Source organism: Zootoca vivipara, chromosome 12 (assembly GCF_963506605.1).
Source record: "Zootoca vivipara chromosome 12, rZooViv1.1, whole genome shotgun sequence".
NCBI lineage: Eukaryota > Metazoa > Chordata > Lepidosauria > Squamata > Lacertidae > Zootoca > Zootoca vivipara.
In genome coordinates, this window is record NC_083287.1 from 38,577,815 (window position 1) to 38,598,420 (window position 20,606).

General features: G+C 44.2%; 2 protein-coding genes across 2 annotated transcripts in view; both read left to right on the forward strand.

Moving 5' to 3' along the window:
• The window catches only part of MYO3A (myosin IIIA), a 116,468-nt gene extending 107,035 nt beyond the window's left edge, over positions 1-9,433 (forward strand). Inside the window, exons 34-37 of the mRNA XM_035129373.2 lie at positions 1,772-1,881; positions 3,335-3,375; positions 6,700-6,843; positions 9,095-9,433. Of these exons, the coding sequence (XP_034985264.2) occupies positions 1,772-1,881; positions 3,335-3,375; positions 6,700-6,843; positions 9,095-9,209 (410 nt within the window). The 3' untranslated portion in view covers positions 9,210-9,433. The remainder of the gene's footprint in view (positions 1-1,771; positions 1,882-3,334; positions 3,376-6,699; positions 6,844-9,094) is intronic.
• Positions 9,434-15,042: 5,609 nt separating this feature from the next.
• Positions 15,043-20,606, forward strand: part of GAD2 (glutamate decarboxylase 2) — a 36,402-nt gene continuing 30,838 nt past the window's right edge. The window contains exons 1-4 of the mRNA XM_035129291.2: positions 15,043-15,118; positions 16,070-16,129; positions 16,447-16,599; positions 17,855-18,088. Of these exons, the coding sequence (XP_034985182.1) occupies positions 15,043-15,118; positions 16,070-16,129; positions 16,447-16,599; positions 17,855-18,088 (523 nt within the window). The remainder of the gene's footprint in view (positions 15,119-16,069; positions 16,130-16,446; positions 16,600-17,854; positions 18,089-20,606) is intronic.

Genomic DNA, 20,606 nt, shown 5'->3' on the forward strand with positions numbered 1-20,606 from the left:
CAGTGTCCAAATTGGACTTGTCTCCAGGGTTCCTCAGGGCTCTGCGTTCGAAACCTATTGCCACCAGTGGGGTCTCCCTTCCATGGATCCCTACTGCTACAATTTGCCTCTCCCTTGGGCAACTGTGTGGCCCCCTTGGCTTCGCTAACCAGCCCTTTGTATGACAGGAGAAAAAGCAAATAGTTTCCTCTTCCACAAGAAAGCTTTGTTCTCGCCTCTTAGTCACACCTCTGAAGGTACTGAGACACTGCCCGAGTCCACGAACGTTTAGGCACATTTAACTTTATTATTTAACTTGAAAACATGGATTTCTCTGGTTCTTAAAAGTGCATATCTTCTTTTCATATAATACTGACTTGTTAATACATCTCCTGCATCTTGATACCATAACGGATATAACCTTTCTTCCCATCCACCCAAGCCTAACCTCCTGCTCCCTCTCTAACCCTCCACTCCCCAACTGCCAATCTGCCAACCCCCAACTGCCTTTCAACGGTTGTTCCCCCTCCATTTAAAACGTGGTCTAGCCCCGCCTCCCAGGGAACACCTGCCTATCATGGGAGTGATAGGTTAACCCATGATGAACCGGAATCATCATCAGGCACTATTCCGCCACACCTTGTCCCTGACATGCTGCTTTCCTATGTGTATAGATGTATTGGAGATTGTTCCGGGGTGGATTCCAACACCTGTGGCCTGATGTGACATGTCCCAGACACAGGCTTACCACCTCTAGAAGAATTAGGTTTATGTTTGCAATTATAAATAAATGCTAAACCCTGTAATATTTCCTTTTCGGATCTGAATGTATATTTCCAGGTGTAAACGAAAAGCTAAATGTCAGTCTCTGAGAGGCTTAGTTTGGGCAAGACCAGGTAGAATAGCAGTCTGGGAGGTTACCAGCTATTGAAAACTGCTTGAAGTATATGAGTAGAAAATTGGAGCGTATGGCTGTAGCTGATTGGAAAGGAACAGTGCCCAGGTCTTACTCCTTTGCACTGAGATATTATAATGTCAAGAGTTATAAACGCAAATGCACACCACTTTTTTTTTCTTTTGGGAAACTCCATCAGATTTTAAAATACGCATTAATTCAGTTTTCTGCTTTATTAACTTTTTTAACCACTGTATTAAAGAGAGGGAGAAAATGCTCTCTGAAGGCAAGAGTCCCTTCTGAATACACACTCTAAATGTCATACTTTTGGGTTGAAGAACTGTATCAGCAAATTCAGAGAATTCTGAAGGATAGCTGTGTTTTGGTTTGTGTACCATTTCAGGAAGAGCGAATTAAGTAAGGTCAAATTAAAATGCAGACCAATTTCTGCATTTCACTTTATAAAAGCTTCTTCTGTCCCTGTTTGTCTTGAGGGCATAAGTCAAGTGACTGGTTATTTGTGGCTTTGCTGAACATGTAGAACCCCTAAACATAAGCTGAGATGGTTGTTGCAGCATGTGCAAATGACTGAGTTTGCTCCAGAAGCAATATAAGAACATATGAATTTTCTACCTGTGCCATCTTTTTAATTCTTTTAATGTCATAATAGCAGCAATGGGAAACAATGATGTGAGACAGCCATCTTCTATAGCTTTTGATGGTGTTAGCAGATCTTGAAAATATGCACTGCTGTTCTTTAAAGGGCTTGATGTATCCCAAAGTATTTCATAGAATCGTCGAGTTGGAAGGGACCCTGAGGGTCATCTAGTTCCTGCAATGCAGGAATCCTGCCCAGATTTCTCTTGCATAAAATAAAGGTATACTCCTCTCTTGCAGTTGCTTCCAAAGCAGAGGATGCGCACTCTGTGCAGAGGAGCCCAAGGAGGCCCCAGAAACCCAAGACACTAAACAACCCCGAGGACTCGACATATTACACTCTCATACATGTAAGCATTACTGTCAAATGATATGGCTAAAATCTGCCCCTTTAGCTTGTAGTTCTTACTTTGCAATGAGCAGCTCTAATTCAAGACTAATATTGGTGAGTTGAATGTTGGTATGATGTATGTTCTTCCAAGGTCAGTCCGCAAAACTCTTGCCTTCAGTGGCTTAGATATGTACCCCGAAACCAGAATGTTCATTGCAATTCCACGTTTTGGAATCCCATTATTTCTGAGCATCTGCACCAAGGCAGCGTTTTAGTGCTGTAACTTATTTTCTCAAAGCGAAAGGTAATCACAAAAGGGAAGCATTGAGGGTGACAAGGTCAACTATCTGCCACAGCTTTCCAAATCTGACCCTACCGCTGCTTAAAAGGGCGGGGGGAGGGCAGTGATCAGATATGTCAGAAGGAAATTGAAGAAGCTGTTTTGTAGGTTCCTCTTAAGAGCAATTAAGCCCACTTGCTAGAGGCACATGCATACTATTGACCTACTTAGCAGCAGGTGACAGAATACATTTGCTTAGTCAGGCTGTCGCTATTGCTGGCACTCAAAAGTACAGCAGAGGAATTGGAAGAAGAGGAGAGAAAAACAAGGGTGGAACTAGATGTTCTGGAGCGGCCACCGTTTCACGTATCTTTGCTCCCTCTTTCTCACACATCTGTGATGATAAATGCATGATGCTGCAGCATTCTTGCCCTGTTTTTTTCTCCTCCACACCACTGGGAGACAATGATGTAAGCCAAGGGCATGAGATGTCACATCATACCCTATGAGATAATAGGGAGAGAGAGAGTGAGAGAGGTGGACATGCTCCATGTCTGTTACAATGGCATGGTTTGTGTGTCACATTAAGCCCAAACCATGGCTTAGCATGCTGCTCCTGGACAAGACATCACAGCTGCTTCACTCCACCCAAATCATTTTGCCTCTGCACCGCACTGAGCTAAGCCATGGTTTGTCTTAGTATAGCATCCAAAGCCAGATTCTTCAGCACACAGTGGTTAAGAAATATATTGCACAAAAGTAATAATAGTGATGGTTTAAAAGCTTTTGAGGATAAAAGGACATTACAATTGTCCAAGAATGGATGTTTCACCAGGTACATCTTCTCAAATACCACTGCATTTGCATGCTTCAGTGTTTCACCACTGTGAGCTTACAAAAAAAAAAGACATCTCTGAAATATAGACAGTGGGGTTGGGATGGAGGGTTAGGTCAAGCCATCTGTGAATCTTAAATCAGTTTTTTTTTAAAAAATGAAATCACAGAGAACTGCCTCAAGTTTCAGGATTGGCATGGAAGAGTCTGTAACCTGAAGGAGGAGAAGGAGTGGTTGGCAGAGGGGGAGGGATGAGGCCATGATGCACATCATTGGGTCACAGAAAAGGACCATATATTAACATTTGTACAGACTATATGATCATAGTTATAACCACTCCAAAATTTGTGCTTTCAGAAATCAGTCCAGGATGAAAAGCGGAAACCAAGAAAAAACAGGTAGCTTTTCTTGTTACTTCAGAAAGACACAATTGTATGTTGGTGTGACAACAAGGGGGGATTGTTAATTGATATTTAAGGAAAGGAATGTTGTTACATTATCATTGCTGAAGATAAATATTTGCAGGGCCGAATTCTTGCCTTTTGATTAGGACAAGATTTGTTATTGAATTCTGAACATTGGTTTATTTATGTATCCCATCTACTTGTCCCAGGGAGATTGTGAAAGATGTGAACAGGAAACCAATTTTAAAAAAATTGTGGGGGATAAGGGTGGACAAGCATAATCTAGTCATGACCGAGGTGCAGGCCTTTGGGAAAGCCTTAACGACTCATTTGTTCTCTGTTGCGTTTGCTTAAATAGTTTTTATTGGGTTGCTGAATTGAATTGGTTTTAGCTGTAATATTTATAGGAGTTTAGTATTTTACTGAGGTGAATGCTTCTCAGTATCATGGCTGATTCCGTTAGTGGTTATCACAGTTTTGGAGTGGGGGGTTCTTTTGATGTTGCTGTTACCACTGTTAATATATTCTATGGAACCCCCCCCCTCCCCGAGAGTGTTTTGACGCTCAAAGGTGGCCTATCAGTGTTTAAAATAAAATTAAAAAATCACAGTTTCACTGTGGCATCACACACCTATCTGTAAATTAGGTTACTTTAAAAAAAAATCAAAGTAAATGCTCAACTCAAACAAATATTGATGATCCTTAAATGGGCATACTTTCATTTACAATCTTTATCCGTGTTGATAAGCTGGTCTCCGACCGTAATAAATTATCTATCTATCTACCGTATCTATCTACCGTATCTATCTATCTATCTACCGTATCTATCTATCTATCTATCTATCTATCTATCTATCTATCTATCTATCTATCTATCTATCTATCTTACATGTGTTGCATTTTCTCCTCTAAAGCTAATAGCATTTCGGAGGGGCAGGGGATTTGACCCACAGCAAAGGCACCAGGGGGGAAAGTTGGGTCTTTTTCTCCTTACCCCACTGCCATCAGCCATACTCCTCAAGGCTGCCTTTGAAGAAGCATGTCACATTAGGGATTCCTGTCATGAAACTCCAGTGTTTAGTGGTGTTGGAGGTGGTATGCCTCTGAATACCTGTTGCTGAGAATCACAAGTTATAGTTGCAGTCATGTCCTGCTTACAAGCTTCCCAATAGACATCTGGCTGGCCACTGTGAGAACAAGATGCTTGAGCAGACAAGACCTTTGGCTTCATCCAAGTGGGCTTTCTTACACAGACCCTCCAAGTGTCCCAATTTCCAGGGACAGACCCAGTTTTACAGAAGCCGTCCTGGTTTCTGATTTGATCCCAGAACATCCCACTTTTCCTTAGGGCATCCCTATTTTCATTGGAGAAATGTTGGGGGGTATGTAACATGTAGTGTGGTCTCTTCGCCGTCAGACTGACTGAAGCCCTCACATCACCCCCTTGCAGCCCCATGAGACAGCCAATTGAAGGGCTCACCTAACTCTGCAAACACCAGCATGCCTTTCAGTTTGCTGTGATCTCCAGTACCATCCACCAAGATCTACCAATAGTTTGCAGAAAATAAAATTGAAATCAGTGGCATGGATTGTGGCAGGAGGTGCTGTACACGAATCGAATTCTTTTATTTTATAAGTGCTCTCCGGCCCTGTGCTGAAACAGTTAAACATATACTGTAGATGGTGATTATCTCTGTGCTCCTTATTGATCAGCCTAAGGCATTCATTCATTTCTGAGCCTGACGTGCCTCTGATAATGTCACATTTTCACTGATACCGCAAAATGCTGAATTTCAATGCCTTGCAGCCTTGGCTTAGCAGAAGCCTTGCCTACGAAATTGCAAAGTGGAGTGCATTTTGGTGTTAAATGCATAAATCCTTAGAAACAGGGGCTTATAAAGGGAGTTCTAATACAGCCCTAATTATATCAGTAAGAGTAGCATTGCGGAAAATTGCCCAATAATTGTAGAGCCTTTCAGTCTTGGTACAGCGCTGAAGTACGCCCAGTGCAGATTTCCTGTATACCTTCCAAAAGACCGCATCCCTGGGCACAGCAGTGGATGTTTTAAATGACCAGGGTTTTGCTTTTCTATCCTGCAGTAAGACTTGGGGGAGCAATTTTTATTCAGAATTCTGAGGATTCCCATTGCATCTGTCTGGAACGCAAGGACTACATTTTTTAGACACGATATAATTTATGGAGTGCTTTCTAATAAAACCTAGCAATGCACAAAGACAGAATAATGACCTCAGCTCCATTTCCCACAGATACTAATTTCTATATGTATGTCCCAGAAAAGTGTTACATACAGAATGAGTAAATTAATGTGATATGCTTTTACTGGATCAGACCTTCTGCAGGATGTAGAAGTTTGCCCAGCCTTTCAATGTTGTTAGAAGATGATCATTAGAGGATATCTGGTAGAAAAACATATTTCCATCATAAGGATGTTTGACTGTTCAACGCAGAGATGGCAGACAGATCGCTCTAAGTCTTGTTCCTGCCCATTTTCGCTATGGACACAAAGAGATCCATTTCTTCATTAATAGTAGATTCTGCTTCCCCCTCCCAAATTAAAAATTGTATGGATATAATTAAAAGTAGATGCTCACAAACGGGCTTTCAAAGCCTTTTAAAAACATGATGCCCCTCCCCCAGCATCAATAAACATGCATATTATCCCACTGCAGATTTTTGAATGAATACTTTGTAGACCATATAAGGTATGCGATGTGGCTCTTTAAGTAGCTGATAAAAAATAATGACTGCAGCTTTACATACTTTTATATTGAAAAGCGTTTTTCTAGCTGTCTTTTGTTGTACTCCGCTGTTGCTTTGCAGATATATTCCAACCAAGGTATGACATTTCCATTGTATTCTTATAATAATAATTTCTTCTCTTTTCCATATAGAAAGTTACATTTGTTTCTCAACAATCATATTATATTCCAATTTCACAAAACTAGAGACTTCGATGTTTATAACCCAAATTACATACAATTGCATCTTAAGGTTCCGTCTTATCTAATTTCATCCTCTCTAACACGTTTCTTAATATATTCTGCTATTTTCTTACACTTCAAACCCCACTGTGGTCTTCACATATGGGAAATATTTTTTTATATAGACTAGAAATGGTTTCCAGCCTTCTTTAAAAGATTCTAAATGTGTATCTTTTATCAGTGCCATCAATTTTACCATCTCTGCATATTCCAAGTTATGACATTTCCATTGCGGAATGTCTTTTGACTGTATAAGATGACACAGAATAGGAATTTACCATATTGTTTGTTTTTTTGTTTTTTGTTTTGTTTTAGTCTGGGCAAAATACTAGATGTGGAAGATCCCTATTACCAAGAATTTTCATCCACTGATTTGATCTCAAATGATAGTAATATCTGCACACGAGAAAAGACACCGCCAACAGAGCCCAGAACTGGAACAATAAGCGTTAGTGAAGGGTAAGTTATACCAAACAATTGCCCAACCCTTTAAAATTCCGCTGAAATAAATGAGATAGTGTTGCATCTTTCCTCAAGTCTTCCGGTGAAATCAGTAGTTTAGCTGCTTAGCTGTAACTGGATCATGCAGATTATCAAGAAGAAGGAACTACAGACTGCTTAATTTACAAACGTGTATATTGTATTTTATCTAAAATATTCCCATCCTGTTTTTCTGAGGTACACACAAGTTAGCTCATCACAATGTTATTCAAAGACACTTGTAGATATGGATTGCATAATGAGTTCCCATTAGCATCAACAGGCTTCAACTGTTCCCTTTATTTCAGTGAGGTCTAAGCTCCGCTTAACTGGTCTTGAACCATACTTAATACAGCAAAAATCAATATAAAAAGGTAAACCCAGGCTGCAGTCCTTTGCACCTTTGTACATTCGGGTCTTGCATCCATGTAAACAGACTGCATGATTGAAAGGAGGGGTGTAAGAAAGCCTTGTTTTCCATTCTGTCCTAAATTCATAGCATGCAGCGCTGTTCCTCTTCCATTGCAGTTCATCTTATGCCGAAAGCTAAATTATTCATCTTGCTCTCTGCTGTGGCAGAATTATATAACTTTTTTAATTAATTACATTATTCCACCCCAATCATTTCCATGCAAAGGAATCACAGTGCAACATGGGAGATAAAAGTAATAAATTACGTATCATTTGTGAACTGAAAGCAACAGTGAATACCAATTGCATTCACTGGATTGATTTCTATTCTGGCCATGGAACGAATAAGCAAACATTGGCCTTTTCCATTCCTGTTTTCATCAGAGTTCTCTGACATCCTTAATCAAAAGTCACAGTGGCACAAGCCACAAGCCATGTTCACAGCAGGAGCCAGGCCTTTCTAGTGCTCTCTTTCAGCCTATCCAAAGGCCTTCTTGAACCAAGAAGCCTTAGGCTCTTGAACTGGAGCTCAGAGGTGAAGAAAAATAAATGCATGTCCATAGGACAGTCACTTGAAAAGGCCCCATTCACAGTGAGAGAGAGGGGAGGGGGAGGGACCTGGAGTATGGTGCTCCGAGATTAGCTCAGTCATCATTAGGTGTGGATACAAAGCAAGCCGAAAGTGAGTTGTTAGGATGATGTCAGCAGTATCCAGAGTCCCTCTTCTATGTGAGGTTTTGTGGATGAATTGTGAGTTTGGGCCCTGGGTGAGAGCCAGAGTGGATCGGTTGAGTCCTGACTGATTGCCAGAAGGCCAAGAAGGGAAGTGTATCAGAAAGAGAATGAATTGATAAAGGTAAAGGTAAAGGGACCCCTGACCATTAGGTCCAGTCGTGACTGACTCTGGGATTGCGGCGCTCATCTCGCTTTATTGGCCGAGGGAGCCAGTGTACAGCTTCCAGGTCATGTGGCCAGCATGACTAAGCCACTTCTGGCGAACCAGAGCAGCACACGGAAACGCCGTTTACCTTCCCGCTGGAGCGGTACCTATTTATCTACTTGCACTTTGACGTGCTTTCGAACTGCTAGGTTGGCAGGAGCTGGGACCAAGCAACGGGAGCTCACCCCGTCATGGGGATTCGAACAGCCGACCTTCTTATCGGCAAGCCCTAGGCTCTGTGGTTTAACCCACAGCGCCACCCGCGCCCCATGAATGAATTGATACTGGTCTATATTTATTAGAAATGTGTGTGAGTGTACTGTAACTATGGTTTTTGTAGCATTTCTTGTTGTTTAAGTTGTCTTTTGTTGATTTAGATTTCTGCCCACTGCTTAGAGATATTTTTTTATATATTAAGCAGTACAGAAATGGTCTAAATAAAATAAATAGAAAGAAATATATGGTGAGAGGTGCTCTCTAATATCTTGGTTTCCTCCAAGAGCACCTGGATCTGATCCATAAAGTCTTACATTTCTTATGGTTTAGCATAGTTGGGGCTAAGAAGGCAGATGACACAGCTGCTGAATCGTACCAAGAGGATCATTCCCTGCCAATTCAACATTTTCACTGCACCCTGCTTTAGTTCCCAGCTTTTAAGTGATGTCCCCCCCTCACTGCATACATTTGTGCAGTTTCCACCTGCTGCAAAAGGGGGCTGGGAGGGAGAGGGAGAGTGAAACAGCTGCAGGGAGGAGAGGGGTGAGGGTTCGGTTTGCTTTATTGCCAAAGGTCAAGGTTAAGTAGTTGATTAGCAAAGTTTTCCAAAGTAAATGTGTTGATTTCTTAATGCAAAAGCACTTCTGTTTCCCTTCTTCCTAGGCCAAGGGTCACGGAGACTCCAGTGGAAGAGAACAAAAGCAAGGATAATCCTTATGACTATCAAAAATTGTTACGGAAGACCTCTCAGCGCCGGCGCCTTATCCAGCAGTATTAACTGCTGCTGCTGCTGTTTGGTTTTCATCAGCATAAGCTTCTCCTCCCTTTTTTTTGTATGGTTTTATACTGTGTCCTTTTTCTTTTTAATCTCTCCCCCCGTCCCGCAATTCTCTCTGGCATTTTAAATCAACTGTGTGCTTACGTTTGTGGACACACAATATTGTAGCGCGTTACAGGGAAAGATGTCAGGGTTTACAGAGTAATTTGTTAGGTGGGGGGTTTTTTAAAAAAAAGAAAAGAAAATGTAAATGTGTGAAAAATTATTTTATTAGTATGCTGTAACTTATTAAAAAGTCTAGATAACTGAAAAAGCAAATCATTGTCCTCTTCTCTTTTTCTCCCCTATCATTTTTCTACAGTGTAAAGTCAAATGTGGGTCTTCCTTTAGACTAGGTTTGTTTTCTTGTCTGCTGACCTTTGAAACTCTCAGGCACATTACTTATTGTTAAAATGGAGCTATTTCAATTCACGCAAATACATAAACAGAAAGCAAACCATGAACATCTGGTACAATTTAACAAGGAAACAATTTGGACCAGCTTTCAGCATACTGAGTGCCCATTCATACCCAAAAAGACAGGAAATGCATAGTGTGCTTGATAGCAAAATTCTGCCAGAAGGATTTCGTGGGAAGAAGGCAAAACACCATTCAGTTTGTTATGGGTTGTAGGTAGACAAGTGTTCCTGCTTTTTCTCGCTTCTAATCCATTTGGTGTAGATCCAGATTCTCCTGAAAACCATTACTCTTTGTTGGGATTCACAATGATTAGGGAAATAGGAATTGGTTTATTTCCTGCTGGTTACTTTGGGCGGAAGAGAGAGAAACAGATTCTTCAATAATTTCACCTACTTTGAAACAAATGGAAATATTGGATGCTGCTAGCATTCCAGTTTCTGCACCAGTGATTTATAATTGATTGGTAGGTTCTCTGCACAGAGGGGAAGAGAGAGTGACTCCCATTTTCAAACCAGGTGTTTTCTCAGCAGCTACTTGAGGTGTGTGATGCCAGCAAGCCCTTCTGCCACTCTTTAGGCATTTTAAAAGCAGCTCTTCACTTTCCATTCCATTGGTATGTGTGTGAGTGGGTGTTTTGTCTTTCTTTTACAGCATACATTTGAAAGTTGTTGGAAGGAGGGGTTTTCAATTGATGAAACTGAAAATCCCTCTTAAAATGTAGGTTCTGTTTCATACTTCTACAAAAAAGGGGGGGCAACTGAGCCACAGTCAGCCAGAGACAAACTCAGGAGATGGCTTTTAGGAAGCTACGATCTCCCTTTGCTCCTGTTCCCTAACTGTCAACTGGGGAATATTAATGACCTAGATCAACCTTTGCCAATCTGGCCCCCTCCAGATGTTTTGGACTTTAACTCCTATTAACCCCTGCCAGCATGTGCTGGAGGATTGCAGGACTGCTGTGGCAATGAGTGAAATGAGGATTTTAAAGCACCCTGAAGTCGGAATATGTTTTATTTGCAGTTTTTTATGTTTGTATAGATGTCTTTTATTCCTGTATGACTTGTTCAGTCATGCCCATTAGTATTTTTTAAAAAATTGCTAAATAAACACAAATATGAAAAATGGCCAATAAATGACCGTTTAAGTGGGAACCTCAGTCCAAGCAATGTTTGGTTTACTTCCAGTGAAAGATAAATCTATTGGGGAGGAGAATGTACAAGATTCTCTTGCATTGAAGCCCATGTTCCTCTTTTACTTTTATGTGCTTGTCAACTGGAAACAAACTCAAGCCAAACTTGCCCTTTCATAAACACGAGTCTTGTTTCCCCATCCAGGCAGTTTTAAAAGGAAACCAAAAGACTGCCTGCTTCATTGAACACAAGGCTTAAACTAGCTTCAGGATACAGGAAGGTGGAATGTGTGCTATTGATGCCCTGCAAATCCAGCATCGCCTGAGCTCTGCGAGTGCGGCTTTCTCCCGAATGAAGTGCAGAGTGTTTGAGGACTGGGACATTCGCAGGGAAACCAAAATGCTTGTTTACAAAGCTATTGTACTACCATCCTTACTGTACTGTATGCTTGTGAAACATGGACCACTTACAAACACCATCTCCAACTTCTCGAAAGATTCCATCAGTGGTGTCTCCGAAAAATCTTACACATCACTTGGGAAGACAGGCGAACTAATATCAGTGTACTGGATGAAGCAAAGATCACCAGTGTTAAAGCAATGATTCTTCAACATCAACTTCGTTGGACCGGTCATGTTGTGCTGATGCCTGATTATCATCTTCCAAAGCAACTACTCTATTCCGAACTTAAAAATGGAAAGCGTAATGCTGGTGGTCAGCAAAAGAGGTTTAAAGACTGTCTCAAGGCAAATCTAAGAAATGTAGTATAAACACCGGCAACTGGGAAACACTGGCCTGCGAGCGCTCCAGTTGGAGAACAGCCTTTACCAAAGGTGTCATGGACTTTGAAGACACTCAAACTCAGAATGCAAGGGAGAAACGTGCTAAGAGGAAGGCACGCTTGGTAATCCACACCGTGATCAACTCCTGCCCAGAAACCAATGTCCCCACTGTGGAAGGATGTGTGGGTCCAGAATTGGCCTCCACAGCCACTTACGGACTCATTGTTAAAACCGTGTTTATGGAAGACAATCTTACTCAGCTATGAGTGATCGCCGAAGGGAGGAGGAGGAGAAATCAGAGATCAATCTGCCTTCCCTGAGAGGTGTCTCCATGGGGGAGGGGGTTTGTCCCCTAACTTCAGATATTCAGATAACTAAACCAACAGCATGTTAGCATCCACACTGTCTGGAGCCTGCACCCTTGTTTCATATGCATTCTTAACTTTTTGCCGCTCCTGAAATCATCTACTGTATTCCACAGCCAATCTCCATGAACCTGGTATGGTTCATAAATGAAAGGACCCTCTGCTTTGAGGCTGTTGATTAGTCTTACTGGTAAAGTGGAGAACTGAGCAATAGCTTCAAGAGGCCCTTGATTTTGAAGGAATGTGCTCATGCTTTCGATATTCACAAGTTTTACAGAACATTACAGGGCATTGTCAAACAGATTCCTCTGATTCCATGGTGACTCTTATTTCCAGCTCAAAACAAGAGCCCAAAATAAATGTATAAGTTTTGGAAACTGATACCCTGAAAAAGGGACCTGGTGTGTTTGCCATGAGTAGCTCACTGGCTTGCAGTCACCCCAGAGATGGTCCTTAATGCCTCCAGCATAGCTTGCTGGAGAGACTAATACATTTGTCTCTGCAGTTCATTAACTCACAAATGTGTTCTTCAGTCAGCCAGCTGAGGTCCCTCTTCGTACCACCTGTTTAGTGACATGCTGAGCCAAAAGCTACTTTGGGAGAATAAGGGCAGGCAGGAGGCAAGAAAGAAAGGTTATCAATTTCTCTCTCTCCCTCTCAATCTCTCTCTCGCTCTCTTTTACAAAGAGACCTAAGCAGTACTAGATTATATGGAGAGCACACTTGACTATATCTGTGTTATGATACTGCTGTTGATTTCACAGTGCCCATACAAATATACAGTCCTGACCCCACACTGTCTGGAGCCTTGTGCCATAAGGCTCCCAACTTCCACAGCCAGCCAAGTTCATCAGCTCTCTATGAATTCTGTGATCCAACAACCCACCGGTGGGGCATCTTTGAGTGAAAGCCTTTATCTGCTTGGGGATGCTCCAGAAACAAAGCCCAGTGGAGCTAAGATGTATTGTGCCTTTCGTTTTTCTTCTCACATACTTCCACATTTTTCTAGAGCAGGGGCGGCATAACAGATGTCATTGGGTTACAGCTCCCATCATCCATGACCATTGGCCATGGTGGCAGGGGGTGAGAGACGCTGTATTCCAGCAACATCTGCACGGCCACAGGTTAACCATTCCTGCTCTGGAATGTTCATAGTACCACATTTTTCTCCCGTTATTTGGGGTGTATTCAGTTCCAGTTCATCTGTAAAGGTTACAGGGGTGGGGCATGAACCAGAACCTGACATGGAATTCAAGAAAATGAATATAATTAATGGGAAGCCTTCATAGTTCTTCTGTCTGGTGCACTTTTGTCCATCTCCCAGAGAAGATGTTGGGGCTGAAGGAGCTCAGGATCAGTCACCATGGTAAGAGGGGACAGAGGGAGAAAGGGAAGGTGAACCAGGGGTCTAACCATGGTTTAGGAGATGGGGACCTAAGAGCTAGTCTTACATGGTACAACCAACCATATGGGTGTTGTTTTGAACCAGGGTTGTTTTTCAGCCTGAGGGCACATACCCTGAACCTGCAACTTCCTGGGGACCCAGCACCAAAGAGTAGCAGGGGCTAGAGACAGAAGTGGAGGACATAAAAGATGCGACTCTCATATCTATACAATAGGCTGCATTCCACCCATGCAAAAGTCAGAGGTTGATGCACACCCAGGCCTCATCACAGATCAAGGATGTGTTCCAGCCAGGTTTGAACCATCCAACTTTTTGCTTCCACTGCAAGCTGACTTTGTACTCTTCTCAGTTTCTCTCTAGGTGGGCACGGCTGTGGTGGGATGGCGTTAAATATTCCAGGAACCAAATAAGTTCAGAAAGTTGCTTTACTCATTGTTCCCAAAGGTCTGTGGTACGAAAGTCACAGCCCAAAGACTGCTCAAGTATGGCTGCTACTTACACCTCCCCTAGCTTCTTCCTAGCTGTCGCTGCTTTGTGGATTGTTCTGGTGGGTTGCTGAGTATTTGCAGGCAGAGACAAGTGGTGACACTCTGAAGGTTATGGTTCACCACGGAATCTTTAATAACTGGGGCATATGTGATGTGTGAGTGAGTTTGTTTCCTGGCACCTCCTTTTGTTGGGTGACGGTGACGGCTCTGCCACAGCCCCCATCCCCTTCACGATGACGCAGAAGACTTGAAGAATCCATTTCCAGAGGAGCAGCAGGTTGCAGCAAAAACAACAGAGTCTTGTGCACACCTTAAAGACTGATAAATCCATTACGGCATCAGCTTTTGCGTCTCAAGCCCACTTGATCAGATGCCAATCCGTTGTGGCATCTACACTGTTGCGGCAGGCAGGGTGGAATCCAATGTGTTTTCCCCAATAGGCAAGGTCACTTCCAGACAGAGCCGCCTGAAATCCGACCGCGATCAGAAAGATCCCTCTCACTTTTCCAGGCTGATCCTGAAGCAGCATCCCAGCACCGATCTCGAATGTCTTCCCTTCCGAATGTCTGAATTCCTTGTCTGAGCGCACGAGCCGGAGTCCTCGGCCACCACGTCTCCTACACCTCTGCGCTGTCCCCGCGAGGCAGTTCTTTCCGCGAGGGGTCAGCGCGTTTGTCGCCAGAGCCCGAGTCGACCAGCGCTGCCCTTTCCGCCGCCTGGCTGGAAGGGAGTCGTGATCAGACGCACAGGCAACGCGTCCCTTCACCATCCGCGCCACAAGTCCCGGGGCTAAAGAGGCGATCATCTGGCGGAGCGCAAATAAATACACCCCGCCGCCTGCCCGCCTCCTCTGTCCGCTTGGCTGTGAAAGCGAAGGGATCAGCACCATGGAGAGCGCCTAAGCGCAGCCGCTCGCTCGTCTCCCCCACCCAGCCAGCCAGCCAGCGCCGGTGTCTGTCTGGAGCGCACAGCCAGAGCGCCACGCTCAGCTGCTTCTCCCGGCGCCGTCGTCGCCGCCATCGCCACCCGCCTTGCCCGGCCCTCTCGCCCAGCCACAACCCCGCCACACGCTCATTCATACACACACACACGCGCTCCCTCCCCCTCCCCCTCCCTTGCCCGCCCTCCCCGCGTCGCTCTGTCTTTCGCACACACATCCCAGGCGCGCTCGCTGCACTTCACCGGCTCCTCGCAAGCTCCGCAGATGGCAACTCCCGGCGCGGGTTTTTGGTCCTTCGGGTCTGAAGATGGATCCGGAGACCCTGAGAACCCCGGTCCAGGTAGGAGCCCTCACTCACTCACTCAGTCACCCCCTAGGAAGACCACGACACATCTTTCAGCACCTGCCTGCCTCCTGCGCAAAGTTGCCAGCCCAGATCCTGGAAGGGTTGGCTTGACCCTGACCTGACTTTTTTTTTTTCATCCCCCACCGCTACTACCGTCGTCTGGTTTTATAATCGTTCGTGCCTTTGGCCGCCTTGAGAAGATCAAGGGGGGCGCCCGTCCCTGCCTTGAGAAGGCGCCCCCTCTAAGAAGGGATTCATTTGGAGGGGCCAAAACGCCAGCATGGCAGGACCTAAAGAAGATGCAGCGGGCCGCCTCACCTGCGCGCAGCGAGGGACCCGGAGCGCCCCTGGCCGGCTCGGAGAAAAGCAGCTCCGTGGCAATTCCTTGATCGTGGAATATCTCTCAGGATGCTGCTACCTAGCTGGGACTCACCAAAACACAACTGGCCCTAAATAATGGGAAGGAGTGGGGTGGGCAGAAGGGTGGACACAGGTTGCGACGCTGAGAGGGAACGGGAGCGCTTTTCGCTTAGAAAGTGTCCTGGATTGCAGAAGGATTCATATGCTTTGCATCTCCAAGACTGCTTGCGCGCATTTGTCCGTTTGCTTCATTCTAACGCGCCTCTTCCCATATGGAGGGCTTGGGGGCAGCTAGCAATACGCGCGCAGCTCAATCCTAAGCATCTTCTTACGCAGAAGTAAGGACCCTCTGATTTCATTGGGGCTTTCTCCCGTCTAAGTGTGCGCAGGATTGCAGCCCATGCATTACCCATAACATAACCCATATACCATGCGCTAAATCCTAAGCAAACCCCGGAGAGGGGGAAGCATCATGTCTGGTCTGCAGTGACCCTGTTATGTGTGCTTGCGTGGGGGGCCATCTTCCTCATCGAACCCACACGAAACGACCCGTCTGATCCTATATTCTTGTTTCTCCCCCCTCAGCAAAAGCTTGGTGTCAAGCTGCCCAGAAGTTTACAGGAGGCATTTCAACCAAACTCTGTGGTAAGCGATGAGAAGGAAATGGGGGAACCCAAATCGCAGGAAGAAGCTTTAATAAAATAGGGCGGGGGAGGAGACGTTTTACATAGGAAACAAAACAAAACAAAACAAAATACATTCCCTCCCCCAACCCCCCCCCCCGCGCACCCTCCCTTTTCCAAATAAGCTTTAAGGATCCGAGGAGGACTTCCCAGAGTAAGTTGAAGACTCGGTGATGGGTCTATGGAGCTGCCTTGAACAAACCGTGCTGGGTCCCCCCCACTCCGTGCTTTTGAGTCTCCGCTGTGCTATTTAGGCTTCGCCCTTTGTGTCTTTGTTAGCTTTGCTGTACGGAGATGGGGAGAAGCCCATGGAAACGGGGGCTGCTAAGGAGGACCCGAGCTCGGCCGCCAGGAAGGCCCCTTGCACCTGCAATAAAAAGCCCTGCGATTGCCAGAAAGAGGATGTCAATTATGCGTTTTTACACGCATCAGGTAACCATCTCCTAACGGGTGGGGTGGGGGTGTCAGAATGGGGTCAGCCGGACTGAATGCTTTGGAAGCCACTGATCAGCTGGTATATGTTGCAAAGGAGGAAGCCTTTTTGTGGAAAGCATTATAATCCTGGTTCATTAAAACCAATGGGAACTTTGCCATTGACAGAGGCTTGGTAAACATCTCGGTGCGACCACCCTGGCTTCCTCTTGCCAAGAGGATTTCGATCAGGCAGAGGCTGAGCAATGCATAAATACGTGTGTGTGTGTGTGTGTGTGTGTGTGTGTGTGTGTGTGTGTGTCAGGACACACTTGATTGTCGTTAGCATTCTAGGTTCTAAAGGCAATAAATGTCGTTATCCCACTTTAAAGCGTGTGTTCGGTGGTGATGTGTGAATGGGTGTGCGGGGAGAGGGAAATCCAGCAGTTGGAATCAGCTTGTTAATTCTGGAAACACTTGCCAAAAAGCTTATTGACAGGATATGAATCTTTCTGCTTCATCAAATCCCTCCGAAACCTTCTACGCCGAGTGGCAATGTATAAAACCGATAAATGGCCTTCCTCGGAATCACAGGCGCTGGTTCGACATTCTCAATTAGTCAGCGTCTGAAAATATTGGAGACTAATACCGTAGATTCTTTTCCTAACTACCTTATTGTGGTTTCAGCACCACTTGGAGGGACAGCGACTAATTTTTAAACCTTAACTGCGGAATGAGGCATATTGGTAATTGACGACATAAATGTCAGAATTAAGGAGAAATTAGTGGTGGGAACTCATTACAAAACATGGCATGCACGAAGTACAAAGTTGTTTACTGTTTTGAAAGTGAGGACAATTGCACCTTGATTTCTGAATTTTTCTTTTTCATTTAATCTGCTTTTTGGTAGATGATGGTAGATGACTCTTATTTTTATTTTATTTTTTGAAGAAGAAGAAAAAAGCTCAAATATCCAGTATAAGTAGAAACATGAGTAGGAGCAATGAGATCTTTAATGGACCAATTTTCAAGTAATAAATCAACTTCTAAGTACGGGGTTTTGTTTACTACGGTAACAGTTTTGTTTACAGTATTTATATTACCAGGAAATGAACATTTGTAAAATAAAGCTTCAGTAGTTTTTGTAGTAGTCTGTACCTCTGAATAATATTTAGCACAAAAGAGACCAATTTCGATGGTCCACCGTAAGTAGAAAAAGTGTCCAAAACCTAACGATGAAATCAATGTCGTATTTCATCGCTTTCCATCCTTTCAGATCTTCTGCCAGCCTCGGACGGAGAATTAGCTACTTTGTCTTTCCTACAAGATGTTATGGACATTTTGCTCCAGTACCTGGTGACAAATTTCGACAGATCAACCAAAGTTATTGATTTCCATTACCCAAACGAGCTACTTCAGGAATATAATTGGGATTTGGCAGATCAACCCCAGAGTTTGGAAGAAATTCTGTCGAACTGCAGGATCGCGCTAAAATATGCCATTAAAACAGGTAACAGCTACCTTCGTGTGTTATAATGTAAAATGATTCTAGGTTAAAGTCTCAGGCGCCCCCCACCCTCCCTCCGTCTCTTTGTGCCTTTGGAATCGGGAGAAAAACCTGGCTGGTTTTCAGTATTTATTGTCTTGCGCTGAGGAGCAATGTCTGACGTTTGAAACAAACAAGCAGTAATTCCTGCGCTGAAAGAGGGGAGCTCTGTCTATTCGGTGAGATCACTCATAGCTTCTTGGCTGAAAAGATACTACTAGCTGGTTTTGGTTTATGAGATCATGTAGTGATGGCTTGCAGTGGTGACAACAGGTTCTTGAATTAAAGATACACATTTTTGGCGTAGTGTAAATTACAGATTTCCTTATGACTGAGAGTAAAAGCCGTCTCAGAATTGTACAGTCGCTTCTTTTAGACGTCCTCTCCCTTTTTTTTTTTAAATGAAAATTGCGCCAGCAAGGGGGAAATAGTTTCTTCTTTTTTATTATTATAACATCACTAAACATATCCAGGTCCCTAAATGAGGTCCCGATCCTTCTTTCTTTCACGTTTAAAATCCTAGCAGGGACTTCCAGAGCGCAAATCTGGAGGCAAACCGGATTTACTCTACTAGGGCACTACTTTCTTACGCTGGAGTAAGTTACGTTGAAAATAGAGAGGCTTACTTCTGAGTATGCACCTATAGGGTTGCGGTGTTATGCCACTTAACGGAAGGAGCTCCTCTAAAGGAAGGGTTGCAGCGGGTAAAGTAATTCACTCAGAAAGGCATGGGAAGCAATCTGGGCTGTCTGGGCAGAACCAACAGGGCAAGAAACAGCGGGTAAATTGAGCTCTGGCGCCTGGAGCAAAGCCCTGACCCCTGATGGCAAGTCTGGGCATCCCAAGCTGCACTGAACTGATTCATTCTCCTAAATGGACGGCGGCCCAATAAACACAAGGTGGATTAAATGCCAAAAGGCCTTTTAAGCTCCACTTTGTCGCCCGGTTCAAAAAGAGGTTGGAACCTGATTGCTGGAAATATGAGCTAATAGTGTGTTGGAGAGATTTCTCTCTCCCCCGCCCCCCTCTCTCTCACTCACACACATACACACACACACACACACACACACGTCAGAGGGTGAACGGCCATGGAGATATAAGCTTTGGGCTGCAATTCTACCCACGCTTACCTGGCTGGGACTAAGCCCACCTTGGAACCTGGTAGGACATTTCTGAATAAACAGGACCCAGATGATTCTCTCGCCGTTGATTACCCCACCCCACCCCACCCTCCACACACACACACACACACACACACACACACACACACACACACACACACACACACATATATATATATATATATATATATATATATATATATATATATATATATATATATCTCAACGGGCCTTACTTCCAAGTAAGCGTCCATAGGGTTGCAGCCTTTGACTACCCTACAGAATCAACAAACACAGAGTGTGAGGTTTGTATTGATTTTGTTTCAGGTTTCTTTCCTTTTCTATTATGGCATATTTCTGATGGGCTGGTTTCATGTGTAATTTTCATTGTGGGTGATGGTTTTCCTCCCTCCCTGTACCTTTTAGGGCTGGATCGTGTTTTTAATAATAATAATAATAATAATAATAATAATAATAATAATAATAATAATAATAATACTCCCTGCCAAGAAAACTCAGACACAGACGTCACGATTGGTTGCATTAGCATTTGACGTGCTGATTTACGACCTTGCCATCTATCAGCGGAGATGAGATTATTTCATGCCTTAAAGTGCCTCGTTTTGGATGCAATCCATAACACCAGTTAAAAGCGGCGCCTTAAAATGTGCCATTCAAACAGTCAAAGTAAGGCCCATTTGTTTCAGAGGGATTCATTCATCCTCAAGCTTGTATCTGGCCGGAGCCTTAACTTAATAACAAATCAAGAAACGTGATGGAGGAGGGGACGACTAAGACTGCAATCTTATACAGTATCCGGGAATAAACCCTATTGAACTCAGTGCTTTCTTCCGAACAGACATAGGTGTATTTATAGGCATCGATGTAAACACATTGGAAATTAAAGGGCTAGCGATACAGACGGGGGATTCTAGTGTCGGTCACACACGCACACACATACACACATTTACGTATAATGCGTGAGTATAGAGAGGGAGAAAGCGTAAATAGTGCGCGTGTGTAACGCCGCGAAATCCAAGAGGCACGATGCGACAGGGCGCGGCTTTTACAGTTACAGCTGTAAGATCAGAGTCGGGCTCTCGTTATCCCCCTCCCCCCAAAGGAAAGTGACATTAAAGGCGACGGGAAGTTGGCGAAAGCATTGAAAGCAGCGAAGCTTCCCATTCTGACCGACGTTCCCAAAGAAACGCGAGCAGATAATCCGTCGGAGCACGTCCAGAACATCATTTAACTGCTAGGTGGATGTACCGGGAGCTGAGCTCTCCCTCCGCCCGCCGGGTGTGGAGGATGTAACGGGAGATGCGCTTCACAACATCTTGGGGGTGACAACCTCCCAATCA